Below are 21,778 nucleotides of genomic sequence, written 5' to 3' on the forward strand. Positions count from 1 at the left end.
CACTCTCTCCTTCCCTCTGTGTGCTGGGGCTAGGACTGGGCCCAGGGGCTTAGTGCCATCCCTGCCTGGCCCTGCATACTGGAATCAGGTGGTAGATCCAGTGCTCAGGGCCCACGGCTTCCTATGGGTCCAGAGCTTTGGGAGCAGGGGTGCTGTGCCATTGCTCCCCTGCTGCCAAATTTCCAGACCCACAGGAAGCCCCATGGGCTGGATGACATGAAGCCATGGGCCGAATCTGGCCCGTGGTCTGGAGGTTAAGCACTCCTGGCTTAGACAAAGAAGAATCCTTTGTTGGAGAAAATTTCTGTGGTGCTTCCATACGTGGTAGCACTTTGTCCTCCAGTATCACTTCTGCTGCTTGTTGCTAAGCTCTTTTAGTATGACTGAGGATCACATCAAACAAACAGAACAGGAAGAACAACTGTTCAATTCAGATGTTGATGAAGAAATAACAACAGGCAAAGGGGAGGAGACAGGTAAGATACAAGGAACACAGAAAGAAGAGAAAATTCAAAGGAGAGAGAAATCAAAGGAGAGGAAATTCTTCCCACCAACACAGTGGCTTGTTTTGCCTAGATATCAGAATGTTTTAGAAATAATCTAGGAGAAAGCAACTGTCCTGAGATAGGAAAAAATGAAAAAACCCCAAAGCACCCTCACTTCCTTCATATTTTCCAAAAATTCTTGGGATATAATTGGATTAAAATTACTCCTGCCCTTCAACCATAGACCCTATTTATCTGTTGATGGCTTCTCTTGTCCTCTTTTGCTGATCTGCCCTTTTTCCTTGTCTCATAGTTTTATTTCCTCTCCCCACCCCTTCCTCTTACTGCTATTGGGCTGGGTTCCATAGCTGGCAGCAGAAGAAGTACAGAAAACAAGAGGGAGATAGGGTAAAGGGAGTTGTCTACCAGGTTGTAGTCCCCCCTTCAGAGGTTTCAGTACCAGCTCCCACATTTATGGAACATACCTACCCCAGAAGCAAGGCAAGGCACCTGCTCCTGTCATCCATCACACCTTCACCCTTTGTCCCTTTCTCTGTTGTATCTATGAGTATTACTGGTCCTGGGTATGGCTATAGACTGCATGTCACAGAAGGGTCTGGTGGCAACATGGTGGGGCTACCCGTGGCACTACCTGTGGCAGGGTAGTGCATGTAAAATACCACGATGTTGTAACCTCCAGAGTAAGGCAAGTAAAGCATGCCTCAAAATCCTAGTCCCCCGTTCCTTATTAGATACTCCTTGGTTGCAGAAAGACTAAGGGATATCACCCTGACAGAGAAGTGGCCTCATGGAGGTGTTAGGTAGTCAGCAGCAGTTCTTATCTGTTGCTCTTCAGCAGAAGCTACAATTACCAAGGTACTAAACGTCTGGACTTGGTCTGGCCTTTGGATTCTGTCTCAATGGTCTAAAGGAAGGGATGGTGAGTCTTGGGCAGCCTCCACTCCTCCATCCTCCTGCCTAGACGTATGCCTCAAAGGTCTCAGTGTGATGGTCGCAGGACTCTGTACAAGCAGATTCATCAGGCACCTGACTAGACCTCTTATGCATACACCATGATCCACAGGATCAGCAGTTGTCTATTACAAGTATCCCTTCTCAGCTGTTTTCTTTTGCTCATTCATTTTACTCTTCTCTAGGCCAATCGCAAACCAGGGAGTCAAGAAGCAGAATTATAGGATCTTTTGTCTTCTTATTGCAGCCTGCAGCATGGCAGGCTAGTTATCTGCTATACCTCTGAAAAAAACAGTAGTATGCCTGACATGGATGAAGTTACTTTAAATTTCCATCTGTGTTAATTGTATAGAAGGTTCATAGAAGAAAGGAGGCAAGGGAGTCAGTTACCTCTATAGTAAAATGCCTCCAGATTGCATATATCTTTTAAACATTAAAATAACTCCTAAGTCAACTAGGTTATGACACCAAATTCTGATTATTGTTGCTATATTAGAATTACCTTCCCAAATCTGAACAAACTGTATTTAAAAGAATCCGTTATGATAAGAATATGAGTATTTGCAATAGCACATTAAACTTGGAAAACAAAATAGAAACACATATTAAAAATCATACAGACAATGCAAATCTAAGTAGATATTAATTCACTTAAAATACTTTCCCATCGTCTCCAGCATTATCAGCTTGGACAACATATAGAAATAGAATTATCTCTCTTTGCTTGTGTATTTTATCCAAAGAGGGTGGAGGTACCATATACTTCATATTTTAGATATTTCTGCTATTACAGGGTCATTTTTGAGATCTTCACTAAGTGGTGGCCATCTAAGGGTCTGTCCACTATAGCTGAGTTTATGTTTTCAGACTAGAGGTTAGAGTCACCATCCTAAAATTTAGATTTTAAATTGGGTGTCATTGACAAACTACAAGAATTTGAGCCGTATTTTATACCGGTGAAATTCAGTATGATTCCATTGAAGTCACTGAAACTACAGCAACTTAAACCAGCTGTGAATCTGATCCATAATGTGTGATTATATTTAATGTAAAGTAAATGTTTTAGTAAATATCAAAATCATTCTCACTACTTCTAAATGTATTTTGTGAAGAAGTTATTAGTGGGGATTTAGCAGTTTAGCTTCATGTTTAATAATAATCACTATCAATTATTATTGGATAGAAGAAATAAGCACTTCCTGACAGTCTAAGACAGGGGTGACGTGTAGGGGGTGCACATGGGTGCACGTGCATGCACCCCCTGAGCATGGCAGTACACCCCCTACAAAAAGGTGCTGCTGACACTGTTGGTGGCGCCTGAGGGCGGTCACTGCTCGCCACCCTGCCACCAAAACCACCAGTGGCATTTGTGGGCAGTCAGCGATCCCCACTGGCCGCCACTACTGCCGGTGGTGCCTGCAGGTATGACTCCTGCGTGGTGCTCGCCACCCCTGGCTGCTGACAGCGCCGGCGGCGTCTGTGGGAGCTCCCCACTCACCACTCCCACCGTGCTCCCCCAGCCACCAGGGACATGGGTCGTTCCTGGCCTAAGACAATTTTAGTACTGATCCATATTCAACATGATTTTTTAAACTATATCATAATATGCAGTTGATCATAGTTCTTTTGCCAGTGCATATGTGAATAGCTTCATTTTTTAAAATTAGAACACTCTATAAGTGTTGTATTTAAATAAAGCGCAGATAAAACAGTCTCTTCTCTGAGGGCTTCTGTGCAGTTTATTTGTAGCTATGGCACTGAATAGAAGAACTCTCTTGAAAAGCTGTTGGACAGAAAAAAAAAAATCATTATTATGACTGTTCTCTGATTGCCTCAGTTCCTTCTCAGCCACCTCAGACAGCAAATAAAGCTCACCTTTATATCCTCACTCTAGGTCCTTCATTAGTCGGGCTCATTATTTTCTTGTAAATAGCTAATTTAGTGCACTACAGGATAGTTTTCTCAGCCCTTCATCAGAACCATCTTGGATCCCAAGCCTTATAGCTCTGAGTTCTGAGGTTTCAAGAGGTTTGCCTCCTGCCCCTTGGTCATGAGACACTGGACAAGGTGTTGTCTACGCCTTGTGATTCCAGTGTGCAGTTTGCAATGCTTCTATTCCCTGCACCAGAAGGGAGGCATGTGAGGCCCCAAGTTCAGCAACTCTCCCAGTGCTTAAAGCAGAGGTGGGCAAAATGGCGGATCCAGCTAGTGGCCAGACTCCATTTCCCAACAGCCCCTGCCCACATCACTGTGGCCAGTTTCTGTGGAGACTCGAGCAGCAGGGGGGCCATGACACTGTGGGGCCAGGGTTTCCATAGAGACCGGCCCCAGCAGCACTGGCAGGGCATGCAGCAGGGCAGGGAGCTGCTTCGGAGTCAGGGCTGGGATCTTGCAGTGGTGGCGGCGTGGGGCAGAGCCACGATCCACTGCCTGCACATGCCTGCCCAAGGCACGCAGGTAGCAGATCATGGCTCTGCCTCAGCTCTGGACCCTGCTGTCACCACCACAAGATCCCAGCCCCAGAGCAGCTCCCTGTCCAGCCATGCTGCCCTGCCAGGGCTGCTGGGGCCGGTCTCCATGGAAACCCTGGCTCCATACTGTCACAGCCCTGCCACTACTGGGGTCTCCATGGAAACCAGCCACAGCAATATGGGCAGGGGCTGCTGGGAAATGGAGTCTGCCGTGGGCCGGACTTTGCCCATCTCTGGCCTAAAACCTGACAGTCTGAGGAACCAATGCAAGTATTAAAATCAGCCTCCATGCTCCTCTTAAACAGGACCCAAGATTCATTTTGCCACTCTGGCCTCAATGCTGCCTTCTCTCATGAACTCAAGAAAAGAATATTCTTGGTTTTATCCTGGGAACAAATCCTTCATTCAATCACCATTCAGTGACAATCTGTCAGTCCTGAGGCTGCACCAACCACTGGGACTCCTTTGATGTAGTAATAATGTTCCTCCATTCTTCTTGGTCTTTTGCAATCCTTGTACAATCAGTCAGTTTTAATCCCATCCAGTCTTTGATGTTGGTGGTCCAGCTTGTCCTAGGTCTTCCTTTTCTCTTAGTGACACTAGTACCTTTTAAGTCAAAAATGGCAAAAAAAGACTAGAATAGCACAGTGAATTAAGGCGTGTGATGGGGTCTATGGGCCTCACCTGGGGTTGCCCAGGAAACAGCTAGGCAATAGGCCACTGTCCAGTCAGGACATAAATCCTGCTATGACTAAATGAAAACGGCCAGGCAAGAAGTCACAAGATAATTTAGCAAGATAGCCTGTTTCCACCTAATTGACATCTCAAAGACCAGAGGCTGGGAAAGTCATGCGGCCCAGAGAGGAGAATTGTAGGGAAAACTCCTCAAGTTACAAAATGTTCCAAGGAGAGCTTCAGCTCGAAGGGCAAGTTTGGATTCTGTTGGAGGGAATAGCAAATACACTCCCATTGCAAAGTAGGGCCAAAGCACTAGAGACTGATCTGCATGCCATCCAGAAGCTGACTCTGCCTTAATCTAGTCAAGGATATCTGACTGTCTCTCTCTTCATCCCTATTGGTATCCAAAAGAGCAGATGGGATATCATGTCCTAGCTGATGGGCATCAGTATCTGCTACAGCATTCTTCAGGCTAGTTCCATTTTGGCATCTCCAGCACAGCAGAGAAATGGGGGGGCCAATAAATTGTCTCACTCTGCAGCTCTAACACAGTTCAATGCAAATTGGACATCAGGAAAGCATTGTTGCTCATCTTGCAATGCTTTTGGTGACTATAGTGTTGTCTTGAAAAAATGGTTGGCCAAGGAACAAAAAAAAAGCACTTAAGACTCTGATTACCTTGTCTAGCAGCAGCATAGGTTGCCTCGAACAGTAATGGAAGTCCATAAGAAAGGGTGGTTCTCGGCATATTTGTGGTCTCAGACTTGAATCCAAAGGAACAAAGAATTAAAAAAAAATGATTCTGCCCCTACACTTTCCTGTTTGCGCACATCCAAGTTTACTTCTGATGATGAAACCTGTCCTGGGAAGAAACTGTATGTAAGGAATGGCACCATCGTTTCTTCAAGGAGACATTCCATCCCCCGTCCTCCCCCAAGGGAGACTAATCATGTTCTGCAAACTATCACAATGTAGTTCTGTGTAGTGAAGGTAGGCATAAGTTTCATATGTAGTGGCTGTATTCCAGTTGCAGAAAATGTCTCTAAATGTTGGCCCTGCTACACATTCAAATTAAAACTGGATAGAAACCAGCTATGAAGTTGTTACACATTTTCAAGTACTAACTTTGTGGCTGCTTAGCTCTTTTTTACAGCAAGATAGTCATTATTATGGTGTGGTGATTACTTTGCAAGTGTGGCTGCTCTAAATTTATTTCATGATTAACCAATTAATTGCATAATATATGTAATGTGTAGTAGGAATCTTAGGGACCAAGTTCAGTAGGGATTTCTAGACTTTGCCCTCATTGATTTTTGAGGGACTATTTGAGATAGAGACTGGGCTATGCAATAATGGCTGTAATAACAGCCCCCTGGGCCCCAATGGAGCACATGTTAAAGCTGTACATCAGTGGTTCTTAAACTTTATGGACACAAGGCACCTCTCTATAACTTTTGTGCATCACCATGCCCCTTTATAAATCCATAGTGCATCCTCACTTTGAATACTGTGCCCAGTTCTGGTCCCCACACCTCAAAAAGAATACAGGCAGTCCTTGGACTTACGGCACAATTGGTTCCCGAAAGCTGTGTCTTAGGTCAAAGCATTGTAACTTGGAACCAGTTTTCTCATAAGAAACAGTGTTGGTTCCTGAACCAAGGCCTGATACCCAATTTTCACTAAAAATACCCTAGAATTTTGTACTCGACCAATTATAGATGAGTAATATAGCTACATTAATGTATTTAAATTGTAAATAGCAATCCTATTGATTTGGAAGAACTTCATTGAAGTGACTTTGCTGGATTTTTTGAAGAGGTCTTGGTTGGACTTTTTACAGGGTTCTTGGCTGGAGTCTTCTCAGGAGTCTTGGCTGCAGGTTTTTCTGGAGTCTTGCCTGCTTTCTTAAAGAAAGTGTCCAAGGAAGTTTGGACAGATGTTCTCCGGGGAGAGGAGCGACGCAGCAAACTTGTTCGCTGGGATGGCAACGCATCGGATCAAGTGTTGTAAAGTCGAAAGAGGTCAGAAAGTTGAAACAGGGTGTCAATTTATAAACACTGTAAGCATGAAACGTTGTAACTTGAAACCTAAGTCAAGGACTACCTGTATAGAAGAACCAGAGCAAGTCCACAAAATGGCAGAGCTCCAGGCTGCTTGGGGTCCCCTGCCCCACATGCACCTCACCCTGCCCCCACACTGGGGGGCATGAGAAGATTGATCCAAATCCTAAATGGCAAAGAGGAAGTAAATAGAGACTTATAATTTACTACCTCACAGTACAAAACCTAGCGCTCACAAAATAACTGACTGCAACCAGGAAAGTTTCCCATATCGCTCTCCTTCGAAGGAGAATCGCTCTGCAAAGTTTGCTCAGGACCTCACCCCACTTTTGGGTCCCGATCCCCTGGTTGAGAAACCGGCCCGGATAGTCTTGCAAGATCCCTTCCCCGCCGAGAGCCTAGGCGGGGTGCTGCACCCAGGCCAGGTCGCGGGCTCCCTCCTCCTCCCCCTTTCCGCGCTCCCGGCCCCGGGCCCCGCCACCCCTCCGGACTCAGCCCGCTGCTGGGCGCGGAGGCGGCAGCCCTGCATTGCACGGCGAGAGCGGGGGCGATTGTGGGCGGGGATTTTGCCTTGCATCACCCCCAAACCCTGGCATCGCCCCCCCCCGCCCCCGCGCGGGATCCCGCGGCTGGCGCGTGCCCAGCTGTTGCCAAGGGCAGCCGGACGCGCCGCGCGGGGCTGCCCAGCGCTCCCGGGCTCCTGCCTGCCAGGTGAGTGCGGGCGAGCCGGGGGTCGCTCCTGCCCAGCCCCGCTGCCCCGAATGCCAGCAACGCCCCCCCGGGCAGCAGTCCGCTCCCCGCGCGGCATCGCCCCCGCCCCCCGCCTCTCCAGCAGCGGAAGCGTGGGGTCCGCCTCACACCCTCTGGGAGAGTGAGGGGCACCTGGCTTTCCTCTGCCCGCAGCTTTTGCCCCCCTTTCGAGGTCCTGAGAGGGCAGCGGGGGCTGCTGGGGGCAGCCAGCCTGGGGGGTGGGGACGGCGGGATGCAGGGGGAGGTGTGTGGGGTCCTAAGGAACTCGCCTGGAAGGGGTGTCCAGGGGGCACCTTAGTCCACCTTGCCCCACTAGCTAAGGCAGGGTTGTTCCTAGACAAACTGTTGTGTACAACCCAGAAACTACCCTCTGGCCGGACACAACAGAAGGTGTAAACAGTGCCTTAACCTGCGGCAAGGGAAACAGAGGCCCCGGGTTAACCAATGTCATTCAGAACAAGGCTGGATGGGACCTGCAGAGGGCATCTAATCCAAGCCCCTGCCTGAGGTAGGCAGCTAGGCTGGATGCCCACAAGGCTGGATAGGCATCTGGCTGGGGTCATCTGACCCCACTGCTCTTCCCTGCCTAGGCAGGGGGTCGATGATCTGTTGAGGTCCCTTCCGACCCTGGCATCTATGAATCTTGAGGTAGGATTGTCCCTATCCAAACTCTCCTATTCAAGCCATAAATTCTTTGGAAAAGTATCCTCAAGCCTGACACCACACAAGGCATCACGTCCTAACCCACCACAGATAAAGCAAAGGACACAGTATCACAGAGCAGAGGTTCTCAAACTGTGGTCCGCAGACCACCGCTGGTCTGCGAGCTCCATCCAGGTGGTCCGCAGAACGGTGACCTAAGGCTAAAGCTGACAGACATTACACCCGACTTCCCAGAACTGTTCAAAAAACCAGGCACATCCATCACATTAGAAAGGCAAGACTACTGATATTAAAATATGAGTTGCGTGCTTTGATTTGTAGAACAAAAAAAAGTTCATTAAGTGGTCCACTGAGACCTTCAGCCATTTTCAAGTGGTCTGCCAAAAAAAAAAGGTTGAGGACCACTGTCACAGAACAGGGCTGGAAGGGACCTCCAGAGGGTATCTAATCCAAACCCCTGCCTGAGGTAGGATTGTCCCTGGCCAAACTGTCCCATATAAGCCATAAACTTTTTGGAAAAGTACCTTCAAGCCCAGGGCTTGAATTACATTTTGACTCTTGAGTGGGGTCTTCAAAAAAAATTAAACCAGTTCATTAATTAACAAGTTCAGCTAAGTGAAGGAGCAATCCAATTGGAGACCTCCTCCCAGGTTATGGTTTTCAAATCTTATGGGGGGAGGGCTCTCCACAAGCTCCCCCTTAATTTGCACTCTGCTCAAGCCTGACACAACACAAGATATAACACTCTAACTGGCTATGGATAAAATAGAGGACCCATGTTAACCAATGTCATAGAGAACAGGGCTGGAAAGGACCTCCAGAGGGCATCTAATCCAAGCCCCTTCCTGAGGTAGGATTGTCCCTAGACAAACTGTCCCATACAAGCTATAAACTCTTTAGAAAAGTACCCTTACACCTGACAAGACAAGGTATAACACCCTAACCAGCCACAGTTAAAGCAGAGGACCCAATGTCAAAGAGAACAGGACTGGAAGGGACCTCTAGAGGGCATGTTGTCCAACCCCCTGCTTGAGACAGGATGAGCCCTATCCAAACCATCCTATACAAATCCATAATCTAAACGAAGTAAAGTCTAAGTAAATCTAAGTAAGGTCTACCATCAACCCTGACACGCCACAGGCCTAACCCCCTAGCCTGCCATAAGTAAAGCAGGGGAACCTCGGCAGCCAATGTCCTGCTACTATGAAAACTTGTCAATATAGGCTCAAGAGATCCCAGGGAGAAGGCCATGTCCCTGCCACTGCAGAGGAAGGCATCATCACATATAACATAACACGTATTTAACGCAACACATAGAACACAACACATATTTTTCTCCTGTTAAAAGGAAACTAGAAGCTTTACTAGTAGGCCAGGGGGCTTGGGCTGTGCGATTTGGTTTAAGATGGAAGCAAAAACAAACAGAACTTCATTGGAATGAGTTCAGAAACAATCTGCAGGGCCAAGGAATGAAAGCTTCCTGACCAAGAGCAGCAAGCAGACAGTAGCATGGCAGGACAAAGGTTGGTTTGATTGGTGGAACATCAGTTTCATTAAAAGAAGAGAGGGTGGCTAACACAGGTGGAATGAAGAGTTGAAAAAGGATCAGGTAATGAGCCATGAAGTCAATTGAGTCCCTCCATGCTGCCTGACTAGAAATGCTGCTGCTGCCAGGAGGTTGATTTGAAACTCTGAGCAGAGCAGGAATCAAAAAGGGGCTGCCAGTGCACCCCTGGCATCTGCCACTGCAGCCAGATATTCTTGCCCCTCTGCTCAGGGTCAGACCCATTGCCCCATCTGGGGTCAGGAAGGATTGCTGCCCATGGTCAGACTGGTACAGGTTGCAGGGGGCTTTGCCTCCCTCTGTAGCAGTGGGCATGGCCTTGTTCCTTGAATCTCTGGAGCGTATCTTGAAAACCATGGCAACTGCAGGATGTAGGTTTCCTGCCTTACCTGTGGCAGGTAGGGTGTTATGTCTTGTGCTTGTTTCAGGATTGACTGTGTACTTTTGGTAATAGGGCTGACCACTTTTGGTCTATAGGCTGGATGAGTGACCAGGGCCAGTGTAGGCTGGGGCCTTGCACCGCCCCCTCCCTGCCCTGTCCACCAGAATTGGGCCCTGGGGGCCCAGTGTTGTCTCCTGCTGCCTCCCCATGCCCTGGGATTGAGTCCCAGAACCCAGATGCCATCCATACCCACTGGGATTGGGGCCCTGGGGCTTGGCATTGCTCCCTTCCCCCTGCCATCTGCTAAGATTGGAGCTTTAAGGCTTGGTGTTCAGCCCTGCTCACTGGAATTGGGGCCCTGGGGCCCAGCACTGCTCCCTCCCAGCCCTGTCATATTGTGACTGAGGTCTGGGGCCCAGCACTGTCGTTGTCTGGCCTTGCACTTCGGGATCTGGCACCCTGTCCAGCACACAGGGCCTGGGGCTCCCCATGGGTTGGGAAATGTGACTCTCCTGCCGCCAAATTTCCAGATTTGTGGGGAGCCCTGCAGGCCAGATAACATGAGGCCACAGGCCAAACCTGGCCAGCCTCAGGGTTGAGCACCTCTGGGTTAGTCAATGAATTTGCATAGGATGGTTAAGATAGGGATGATCCTGCCTCAGGCAGGGGTTGGACTAAATATCCTGTGGAGGTCCCTTCCAGCCCCACTTCTCTATGATTCTAGAGTTTAAATATATGTATCCATTCATTCCTGTAAAATTATTAGAAAATTAAAGTAAATGCATATTGTACCATGGGAATTCCAGAGTATAATGGTGTGGGGGGAGGCAATAAAAAAGTTACCAGTCCTCAAAACAATTTTTACCTTAAAATTCCTGAACACTTAGTAACAGTCCATAAATATCAGTGAAGGAAGCATCTGCTACAATGCGTAATCCTGATACTACAATTAAAATAAATACAAAGGTCCATCCCTTCCCCTCCCATTCCCCACTCCTCAGTCTGCCGCAGCCAGGCTGTCCCAGGGAGCTCCTTCCTGCCGATTCCAGCTGGGCTGCATGGGGGTTGGACTCAGTTTAGGACTGTGGCAGCGATAGTAGGCAAGCAGGTTCCTCCTCTCTGCCTGCTGTCCCTGGAAGCAGGCAGAGGGAGGGGGAATGTGTAGGTCTGCTGCTGCAATCCCAGGTGAGCACAGCCCCTTAGCAGTCCAGCTGCAGCGGAACAGAAGCTCCCCTCATCTCCAAGCACTAGGGATCCTGGCAGCTGCAGGAGGAGAAGTGGGGAATGGGAGGGGAGAGGATGTGCCTCTAAGTACAGAGAGGAAGAGAGGGAGGGAATTCTTACCTTTCTCAGGATATAGGCCCTGGGCTGCTTCTCCTGCAGGTTGGCCTGCCTGTCTTGGTGGTGTGGAGGGGAGGCTAGGAGGAGGGGTGCAGCCACACCTGCAACACCAGTTGCTGCCACTGCACTCACTTTGCATTTCTAGCAATTGCCAACTTAAAATCTTGATTACCTGGCAGCATTCTAAAAAATTGGGTAAATAAGTTTCTGCTACAATGCACAGAGCTGACACTAAAATCACTTAGGGGCCCCTTTTAGGGACAGAATTTTTATGAGTGATCTGAGATCAGGAGAAAGCAAAACTATGTTGTGTCCCCATGCATGTAAAATAGCTAACTTGGGGTTTTGTCAATATTGGTATATCCAGAGGCATGTGAAATTTCATAAATTGGGTAATGCATTTTAAAATAAAATCTGCTGAAAGAGCAGGATGAAATTACAGTCAGACTTCTGAACTGACCATTTTATTTCTTATCTCTTCAAAAAAGACCCTTCTGCACAAGTGTTTCAGCTTTAGTTAAAGCAGAAAAAAATGGAAAGATCAGATTTGCACGATCTCAGTTATCAGACTTTATTTATCAAAAGTCACAATAATGAACCCATCTTAAAAGCAACATCAATAAACAATGGCTCTAACATCTATTTTAGCAGTGCTTTTTAGTTTGTCTGAAGGTCATACCATTGCTAATGTAAGCAAGCTTGACATCTGTGGAAGTCCATTTTTATTTAGCCTGTCTGAATTGTGAATTGTGAAGCTAAGGGTTTTTACGGTATCAGTGACAAACCTGTTCTATTTTCATTCACATTAAAACACTACTAGATTAGAGAGAACCTTTTTTTGAGGGTTGGACTTGATGAGCCTGGAGACCCCTTCAAACTCTATGATTTTATGAAAACTGGTTTTCAGATATTCTTGCTTGTCTTGCTGTGCCTCTTAATCAGCCTACTGGAAAGGACTAGGATTCCTTTGGGAGCCAGTTATTTTTTGGGAAATTATTCAGTATTTAAAAATATTTTCTGCTTTGAAATGTGACACCTCATTCTGTATGTTTTACACTAGTGGTGGCCAACTTTTTTGGCAAGCATGCCATAAATACAAAATATGAGATAGTGCCCCTCTAATCATCACTCATCAGCCACTGTTGTCACCTAGTGCCACAGAATCCCATTGCCACAACAAGGACGTGGCAGTGCGGAACTTGGAGGCATTACCCTTCAGCTCCCAAGGGACCAAACCCTTAACTGACATTGACCTCCTACCTCCTGTCCCCTTCCCAACTGCGGCTCCAATCCCTGCCCCTTTCCCAGCTGCTGCTCCACTCCCTTCCCTCTCCTTGCTTCCCTAACTCCCATCACTGGTGCCCCCTTTAACTTGGCCCCTGGGGCTCACATGCCAAACACATTGACTGCCCATGCCACTTGTGGCATATGTGCCGTGTGTTGGCCACCACTGTTTTAGACTGTCTTTAGAAACTGGTTGAAGTCAGTGTGAATTAATGTTAGTTAGTCCTTTTTATGTTTCTATTGTGTATATATATATTCTTCTTTCTCATTATCTGTAAAGCAATATAGCAAAAGTTGAGTACTTAAGACTGTAAGATCTCTTGGGCAGGAATCCTTTTTTTGTTCTGAATGGGGTCTTGGTTCATGACTGAGGGTCCTAGGTAGTGTTACTACTAGTACTAGAACTACTGCTAATGAAGGATTATTGCTTAGTTCAGTAGGAGTTTACAACATGTTATGAATGTAAGTTCAGGCCAATACTTTGATGTTTGTTGGATGTGTTATTTTCTATGTCGCTTAAAATACTAGTAATTACTGTTGATTTATATAACATTATTCTGTTTATTCATGTGCATCGGCTTACTACAGCTGCTGTAGTATACATAATTAGCTAAAAAGGAAGCATAGGGTTTGAAAATGGAAATTTCTGATCACTATCTTCAGTAGAAAAAAACTTTTCGGGAGGTGTCCTGGTGTCTCCTTAGCTGGTCCCATAGATTTACAATGATTTTGGAGGGTCTATTAGAAGCAAAGGTATGTGTGCAACAAAAAAGTATTTGGGTCCAAGCTGTTTGTAGCTTTGAGTCCATCTCCATTGCTCTTTCACTTTCTCCATCTATAAAATAAGAACGATAATCTTTCTGATTTGCAATTGTGAAACTTCAGCACAGTTTTCAGGTGTCTGTTATTAGGTTCCTAACTGTATATTTAAGCACTTTATTTAAATTTACCTGACTTTCAGATGTCTGAACACATAAGGCTAGATCCCATTCTAGATGTTAAGCATCTTCTAAGTGGCACTTAGATGTCTCCGTAATCCTGTTCCATTCTGATGTGGAATAGGAAAGCCTTGAAAAGCCTTTAACATATGTAATTTTGTAATGTGTCTTCTTTGCCTTAAGACTAGGGTCCCAAAAAATGGCAAGAAGGAGGATGCATCTACTTTTTGTGTTTATGTTTTTTTAGGGACTTGAGCTGCACAGGATCTGACTTCAGTGTCATTTTTAGAGATGTGCATGTTCTGAGAAATTTGAATGTAAGTTTGAATTTAGGAGCTTGATTTTATGCATCCCCCTTTGGAAATCACTTAGATGGATGAGATTATTTGGTCAGATCTTTTTATTTAATTCACAACCATATCAACCTTTTGTTGTGGTGTTGTAGCCATTGTGGTTTAGGAATTATGTAAGAAGCAAGGATTTCTTAGGTTTATATCTTTTACTGGACAATCTGCATAGTTGGGATAGAGTTAGAAAAGCTTCTGAATGCAAAACATTCTTCATCAGGTCTGAGCAGCAAGAGCAAACACAACACAATAATTTTTCTCCTGTGCTCCTTACAGTTGCTTACAGCTGTCATTGCTCAGACCTGATGAAGAATGTCTTACATTGAAAAGTTTGCCTAACTCTAGCTCAACTATGCAGTTGGTCCAATAAAACATATCACCCTAAGAAATCCTTGCCTCTTGCAATATCAGTTATTAACATTCCTTTAAGTTAAAACAGCTCAATATATGCAAAATCCAAAACACAGCAGCATGAGACTTTTCTAAATGTTTTGTACTTCCGTGTCTGTTGTTGCCAGCAAAGGTGTTCTGTACAAACAGGTTTAATTTCTCTAACCTGCCTCTCCCTTTCTAACTGAATCAGTCATTTGTGACACTACAACTGCTTTCTTGATGGGAGTGAGTAGAGGCACTGTATAGGACTGAGGCCACAGAAAGAAAGTTTCTTACCTATGCAACCATTTATATAACCAGCAACAATGATCAATTGAATACAAAAAAGTACATAATAAATAGAGTTTCTAGGGGCGGGCTCCTAACTGAACTTAAAATTTAAGCCCATGCCTGCTGTTTAGCTTAAGGGTGGCCAGTGGTTGCTAAAGCCTGAGAGATAATGCCATGCATCTAAATCCTCATACATTCTGCTTAGTGCCTCCCTTCCTGTCTCGTTGTTCAGGCTTTCCCAATCCTCCCCTTTCTGCTTCTGGCTCCTTGTTTTCCTCTGTTTTTTTATCAGTTCCAGTTCCATTTTCCACCTTATCCCCTCATCTGTCACTTTCCACTTTTTGATCTCCATTTACATTTCCTTTCCTACCTATTTTTCCCATCCCTATGGGTTCCCAGTCCCAGTATCCTTTCCTGAGCTTCTTGTCTGTTCTTCATGCCTTTAACTTCTTGTTGCAGATTCCCTCTTTTCTTTTGCTGGCATCCTGTCCCAGTCTTCCGTCATGCTCCCTGTCCCAGGCTTTCCTCTCCCCCTCTTTTCTCAGTCTCTTAAATTCATTCTGGTCCCATCTGTATTTGAGTCAGACAGCTTTCTCTTCTACACTGCCTAGCCAGTACCAGTGAGCCATGGAGAAAACAGGGGAGACAGATTCCCTACTTCATCCTAGCCCAGAGCAGCTATTACAGGGAAAGTTCAAACTTCACCCTTATATCTTTTGGCTGGAGGGAATATACTCAGTTACTCTTTGGGAATGACGTATATACATTTATGTCAGTTCTAGAAACTGAGAGAGGCTCAAGCATGTTCAGTATGTAAGAGGAATTTAACTGTTTAAATTTAAGAAATCTTTAACAAGCAGGGACAAACAGATTTTTCAGAGGCTTATAAATTGACAAAATTGGCATGGATTTTCACAGGAATAGCAAAATGTACATCCCTGATACTAAGGCCACCCCATTGCCAAATTTAAAATCTCTACTTCAAATACTGGGATTCCCAGAATTATGAAAATGATTGCAGATTTTTAACATGGCAAAGATAAGGTATTTCCACTCTCATCTTGCTTGGAAAAACAGCTATACATTTTGTGGCTGAATTTATGTTTTTAATTTCAATCTGAGGCAGACACCTGGCATAGAAACTTTTCAGCCCATGTATTCCAGTTTTGGTGTCAATATAAAGCAACTGAAAACTTAATGGGAAATACTGAGCAACCATAGTAAGAGGCAGTGTTACGAGCCTTGCCTAAAATATTATTCCCCAAATAGTGCTGCTTTATTTAGAGAAAGGAGAGCTGAAAAGTCCTTAAGGTTTAGTAGAAAATTAGATATTACTGTGACTTTTTGTTTGTTTTGTTTTGTTTACAGTTCTTGTGGACAGAAGATCCTTAGCTTCCAGTTTGAAAAAAAAAATCTATGATTTAAATAGATCATATATATATGGAGGCAATGTCTAGGACATACTGCAGTCATTGCTTCAGCACTACATGCTTGTTTTCTGTTGCATTTATTTTGTATCCATAACATGGATTTCAGAGAGCCAGACATGGAAGCAGATGCTCTGAAGGACAAGATCTATATGTCTCAGTGGACTGATCCAGCAAAGCCAGTGCCATCTCCTAACAAGATAATTGAGAAGGCCATGCCGCCTTTGTTGCCGGGCTGGAGGAACATCACGAGTGAGTCATTCAGAGAGCAGTTTGCACCCTTATACTATTCACCAGACAGCAGTATGATAGGCAGCAGAGGCAGCTCATCAAATAATGTGCACCATAACCAAGATTTTCAGGATACAAGACAGTTAAATTATTTGGCCAACTCTATTCTTTTTCCTCACTTGTTGGCATCCAGTTCATCTCAGACTAGCAAAACTAATGACAACTTGGAACCGCTCAGTCCACCTCCTCCACCAACTGCTCATGCACCTCAGACAAGTCAGGAAACTGTATGCTACAGAAATATAGAACAGGTCAGTTTGCCTGCAATGGCATTTTTGATTAAATATACATCTGTTAACATCTACACATTATTTTCAGGTGGAAGTGGTCTAGAAGCTTTTTAATTGGTCTGTATCTGAAAGGCTTTCATAGCAAATGCCAAGAAATGGAACAGAATCTCATGTCAGATTTTGCTGTTTTAAACTGACCATGCAGTAAAATATTACTTCATTATGATGATGTAAAGTAACCAGTTCCCTTTTCCTGGAACAAATCTGTTAGTTTAGCCTCTTGTTCTTCTAGGTTTGATGTTATTCCTATTTGTGTCTCTTTGGGGGAAAAAAAATTCCATGCTTTGGTATCACAACAACACCTGTCTGACTGTTGCCTGAAAAGCCAAAGGTTAAGAGTCTTCTGAGAGTAAACTATTTTTCTTTTTTTCCTCCTAAATCTTCCTATGCCTTTCTCTTCCTCTCTCTTTCTCCTCCTCTCTCTTTTTCTCTCCCTCAGTTCTGCGCAGGAAGGAAGTAAAACCTCTTGTTTCTGGGATAGAAGAGTAGCGTTTATTCTGTTTTGCAGTGCTTGATGCTGGAGTTGTGACGCTCACAGTTGAAAGCCCTGAGATTTTAGGAGCATTCTGAATGTCTCCTCCCCCTTCCAAAGAACAGAGTGAACAGGAGCAGGTAATGTTTGAGTGATGTAGCTGTAATGACCCAGGAATTAGAGAGGCAACAATTTTTGTGGGTGCTATTTTTTTATTGGACCAACTGCATGGTTGGGATGAAGTTAGACAAATTTTCAAATGCAAGGCATTCTTCATCAGGTCTGAGGGAAGAAGCAGGCACCATGAATTTAGGGCTTCTTTGTGCAAAAATGCATCTGCATTGTAGCATCTGTCGCTCTGAATTACAGTTCTGTCTCAAAAATGTTAAGTTTATATTGTCAGATTGTAAAAATTGCAGGTGGACATCAATGTTTAAGGAAAAAAATAAGTGAGAATACTTTCAGGATCAAAAGTTTTTCCTTGTGTTAGGTTATTGCTGGTGAAATAATTTAAATAACTACTTTTCAGCATGTATGTTATTAATTTACATTTAAAATTTTATTCAACAGTGGAAATAAGCAGGCAGTTTCACTTTCTGATTCTTATCCTCTTAACAAACAGCAGTTTTATTTGAGCTTTGACACTAATAAAAGAGTGTTTTAAACCCAGATATTTTCTCTGGACCTCCTTTTTTAAAAACAAAACAAACCAAAATGGAAACACTGAGAACTAGGATTCTTTCCTGTTAAAAATCACAGGTGAGCATATTTTGATACTGTCTCTTGGTGCTGTTCACAGAGCCCAAGGCAGCAAGAACAGGTGATGAAGCAGCAGATGGAGCAGCTGCAAAGGCTGGTGACCGAGCAGCAGAAAATCATTACATACTACAACCCAGGTACTACAGAGAGTTGCTTAAAATTGCACATGACAGCTGTTCCCAGGCTCTCAGTGAAATCCTCTGATTTTCAGAACAGGTGCCAGCAAGGATGATGATTTTTTAGTGGTTTGGAAGGAGTAAGAAACAGGAGGCTGCTTATCTGTTAGTTGTATTAAAATATTTTATTTCCACCACTAAAAGATCATTCAGAAACCTTTTTTTCTTTTTTTACAAAAACTCCATGTGTAAAAGTCCATTTGTGTTTAATAATAGAAACCTGTGCATGTATACCTGCTGACATCTAGATTATACTACATTTGGAAGTATTAAGTTTAATGGCATCATAAAAATATAAAATATCATCGTTGCATTCCTGTATCACAACTAAAAGATGGGAAAAGGGAAGGAAATAAACAAGCAATATTTTTAGAAATGGACTTTCTGATATTGTGGCTCAGTATCTTTCCACAATGCAACACAGCTTCCTGCATGCCTTCATCCTTGGTGAGAGTGTACCCCAAAAATGTCATCAGTCAAGCAAATAAACAAAAAGGAGGCTTCTACCCCTGTGCTTTGACTGTGACTATAAGATTTCCTCTGTGACTTTGGAACTGCCTCAGTTCCATAGTGTAATGGGATACGGATTTGTTGGTAGGGGAAACAGCTGGAATCCTCCCCGCTCCGCAAGAATGCAGTATGGTTTTGCAAGAGCTCAATATATGGCAAAAAGCAGGGGGCAACTAGAAAAGGAACTGTAGGAAGGTAGAATGATCCTTTGACTGCTGCACTTTTAAGGTGTACCACTAGGAGAGAACAGCTGTACTTTATGGATAGGATTTCTTTATAGCAACCCTTTGGGCAGATGTTACCTGGGATATTTATCACATTGGCACGTTTCTCTGGCACCCTGGCCTTTCCTGTCTACTTTTTGGGCTTCACAGCCCAGTTTGTAGGTTAGAAACTTTGTTTTGCTGAGATCCCTTGAGGAGACCCTTTCCACTGCTGGTATAAGCGGTGGGGGAAAATATTATTTGGGGTGGCTGAGCCCTGCCTCTCCCTCCTGTAGGGCTGTTGGTGCTGTACGCGGTGGTGGAGGAGTGACTACGTGCCAAGCAGCGCTGGGCACTGTGGGATAGCAGTGCTGTGGTGCTGATGCTGTGGCCGGCTGCCACAAAAACTTTGGAGGGCCCCCGTTAGCCCCAGCCTTCTGCCACCTATGACTGCTGGAGGTATCAGCCCTAGAATATTCCATCACATACACATACACAAGAGTTAAATATAGCCTCATGGATTCACAAAAGTAGCATTTCATAATCAAAAGTGCAAACCCACTCTCATTCCTACTATCCTGTGTATGGAAAGCCTTCTTGGCAAAACAATCAAGTCCTCTTTGTCATCCCAGTAAACAAATAGTGCCACAAATGTATGGCAGAGAACAGAACTTTGCTGGTTTGAACAGAATTATTCAGTCAGAATTTGAGTTTTAATCAACCAGGAAGGAGCATCTACTTCTAAAGGATAAGTGCTATTTTAGGTAGAGTTAAACATAAGAAAAACATTTTAACTTATTGAGAATTTGCCTTCTGTCTGTATTGAATCTTTAAACTGATCTAGAATTGAATCCTATTCCTACTACAGCCAATGGGAGTTTATTTTTAACTTCTGGAGAAGCAAAAGATGACCCTATATTTGTTGTAAAAAGAAACACATTTTTCACTGGCATTTTTTTCCACTAGTCATCTAAGTCAGTGGAGCTATACCAATATTCACCACCTAAAGCTGTGGCCATTTGCACTGAGCCTACTTACATAGCTAATTACAATTATTGCTTCATGAAATGAAAGGATTTAGAATAGCAGAATTAAACAGCAAATCAGAGTTTATAATGGAAATGCTGACAAACTGTTAATGGCAATCTACCCACAGTGTAGGATGTGCAAACAAAAAAAAATCTTTCAAACCTGTTGCATATATTGAAGTTTAACAGAATGTTTCCCCTGGCTTCAGGTTTCAGAATCTTTGGAAATATCAAGACTCTGGGGCTCTGCTTCATTTCTTTTCAGCCTAATCGAATGAATGAACTTGTTGTAGGAATGTTGAAAGGTTGGGCTTGAGAAACAGTACACAATTGGGTCTATTGCACTGTTGAGGTAGCTCCAGCAGACAGTAACATCAGTTACATGAACAGCGACATGAAAAGCTGCACAGTTCTCAGAGCTCTGGAGGATGTATGTCAGCATTCTGCCCAGCATACTGGGCAAGAAACAGACTCCAAACACCACCACTACTGTGATCACTAACAGCTTGGCTTTCTGTAGCCTCGGTTGCTTTTTTGTGCCTTGGCGGCTCTTCCTGAGCTTCTTGATGATGCCAGTTGTACAAAACAAAATAAGGCTAAAAGGAATCAGCAACTTCAAAAAAAATATCACATCATGCCCAATAGTATGGAAGTTGGTCTCTCCATGTAGGCTGAAACTGCGACACTTGACGTTTTGGTGTTGGGGTGAAAATAGGATCTCAACAGTCAATCCCATTGCAAGAAACCAAACCAAGGAAGCAATGACTTTGACAGTCTTGGTTGTGAAAAACCTGAGATTATTGTTAGGGTGCACCACCCTGATATAGCGTTCTACAGCCATGGCTGTGAGGAATGCAATGGAGACAGCCTGGGAAAGAGATAGCACAAAGAGCACTACTCTACACAGTGTGTCTTTAAAATCCCATGCCATGTGCGTCACAAAAAAGATCAGTCGAAGTGGCAGGCAGATGTTCAGCAAGATGTCTGCGATCACCAAATTTAGCAAATAGATGACATGTGGCTTCCAAATTTTCAGGCGGAAGAAGAAGATCCACAAAGCAATAGCATTATTTGTTATTCCCATCCCGAATTCCAAACTTAGCAAGATGCTCACTGCTGTTTCCATAGCTTTGTCAGGAACAGAGCAGTTTGCCATTTTCTGCTGGTCCTTTAAAAGGACTTGAATGTGTAAGTAATGAAACCCCTCTGGATCCTGTTGCAACTTATACTGCAAGAAAAAGAGGGTTTTCCCCCTGGCACTATAATCACTTCTGCATTTCTCAAAAAAGGAAGTACACACTTGGCACCATGAATTCAAAAGCAGACCAATTATAGAAGCATCAGGAAATGTATTCAGAGTTATGTTTATCTACGTATGCATAAAGTATGTGTATACCTAATGTATAAAACAACACAGAATGATTTCCTAAAAATGAAATTTTGGCCTGAACCAGCATTTCCTGTAGGCCCTGAGCACTCCTAGCTCTCCTTGGAGGCAGTGAAAATTAAGGATGCTCAGGTCCTTGAATAATATGATATGATAATGCTTTAAAGATGCAAAACACCATGGAAATGCTAAGCATTATTATTTATCATGATCCAAGCAGTCATTGACATGTTGCCACATGCTTTAGGAAAAAGAAAATACAAGGATTTTTGGAAAAATATCCAAAGGAGATAGAGGATGGTTAGATCTTAATGTCAATCATTGGCTACAAAAGGACTAATATCCAAGTTCACATGCTTAGAAATCTGGAGAGTGCTACTGGCATTCTTGCTGATGCTGCAGTAAGCAACAATAATTGCACTTCAGTTGCCAGAGAATGAAATTGATCATGCGGTAATGTAATTACTCCAAGCTGCACTGAAGCATCAGTCAGTAGCTTTCATTGTTTGCTGTTGTGCTTGCACACTACCAGGCACTTATTTGAATAATGACTAGACCCTATATATATGGATCAGGGTGCATGTGTGTGTATATACATTTCTTACACATACACACACAAACCATATACATGGGCAAG

At 44.1% G+C, this 21,778-nt stretch overlaps 1 protein-coding gene across 1 annotated transcript in view; it reads left to right on the forward strand.

The window, feature by feature from the left end:
- The first annotated feature begins 7,199 nt into the window (after positions 1-7,199).
- Positions 7,200-21,778, forward strand: part of LOC102561979 (centromere protein J) — a 74,849-nt gene continuing 60,270 nt past the window's right edge. The window contains exons 1-3 of the mRNA XM_019479701.2: positions 7,200-7,377; positions 15,967-16,567; positions 17,878-17,974. Of these exons, the coding sequence (XP_019335246.2) occupies positions 16,124-16,567; positions 17,878-17,974 (541 nt within the window). The 5' untranslated portion in view covers positions 7,200-7,377; positions 15,967-16,123. The remainder of the gene's footprint in view (positions 7,378-15,966; positions 16,568-17,877; positions 17,975-21,778) is intronic.

Source organism: Alligator mississippiensis, chromosome 1 (genome assembly GCF_030867095.1).
Source record: "Alligator mississippiensis isolate rAllMis1 chromosome 1, rAllMis1, whole genome shotgun sequence".
NCBI classification, from domain to species: domain Eukaryota; kingdom Metazoa; phylum Chordata; order Crocodylia; family Alligatoridae; genus Alligator; species Alligator mississippiensis.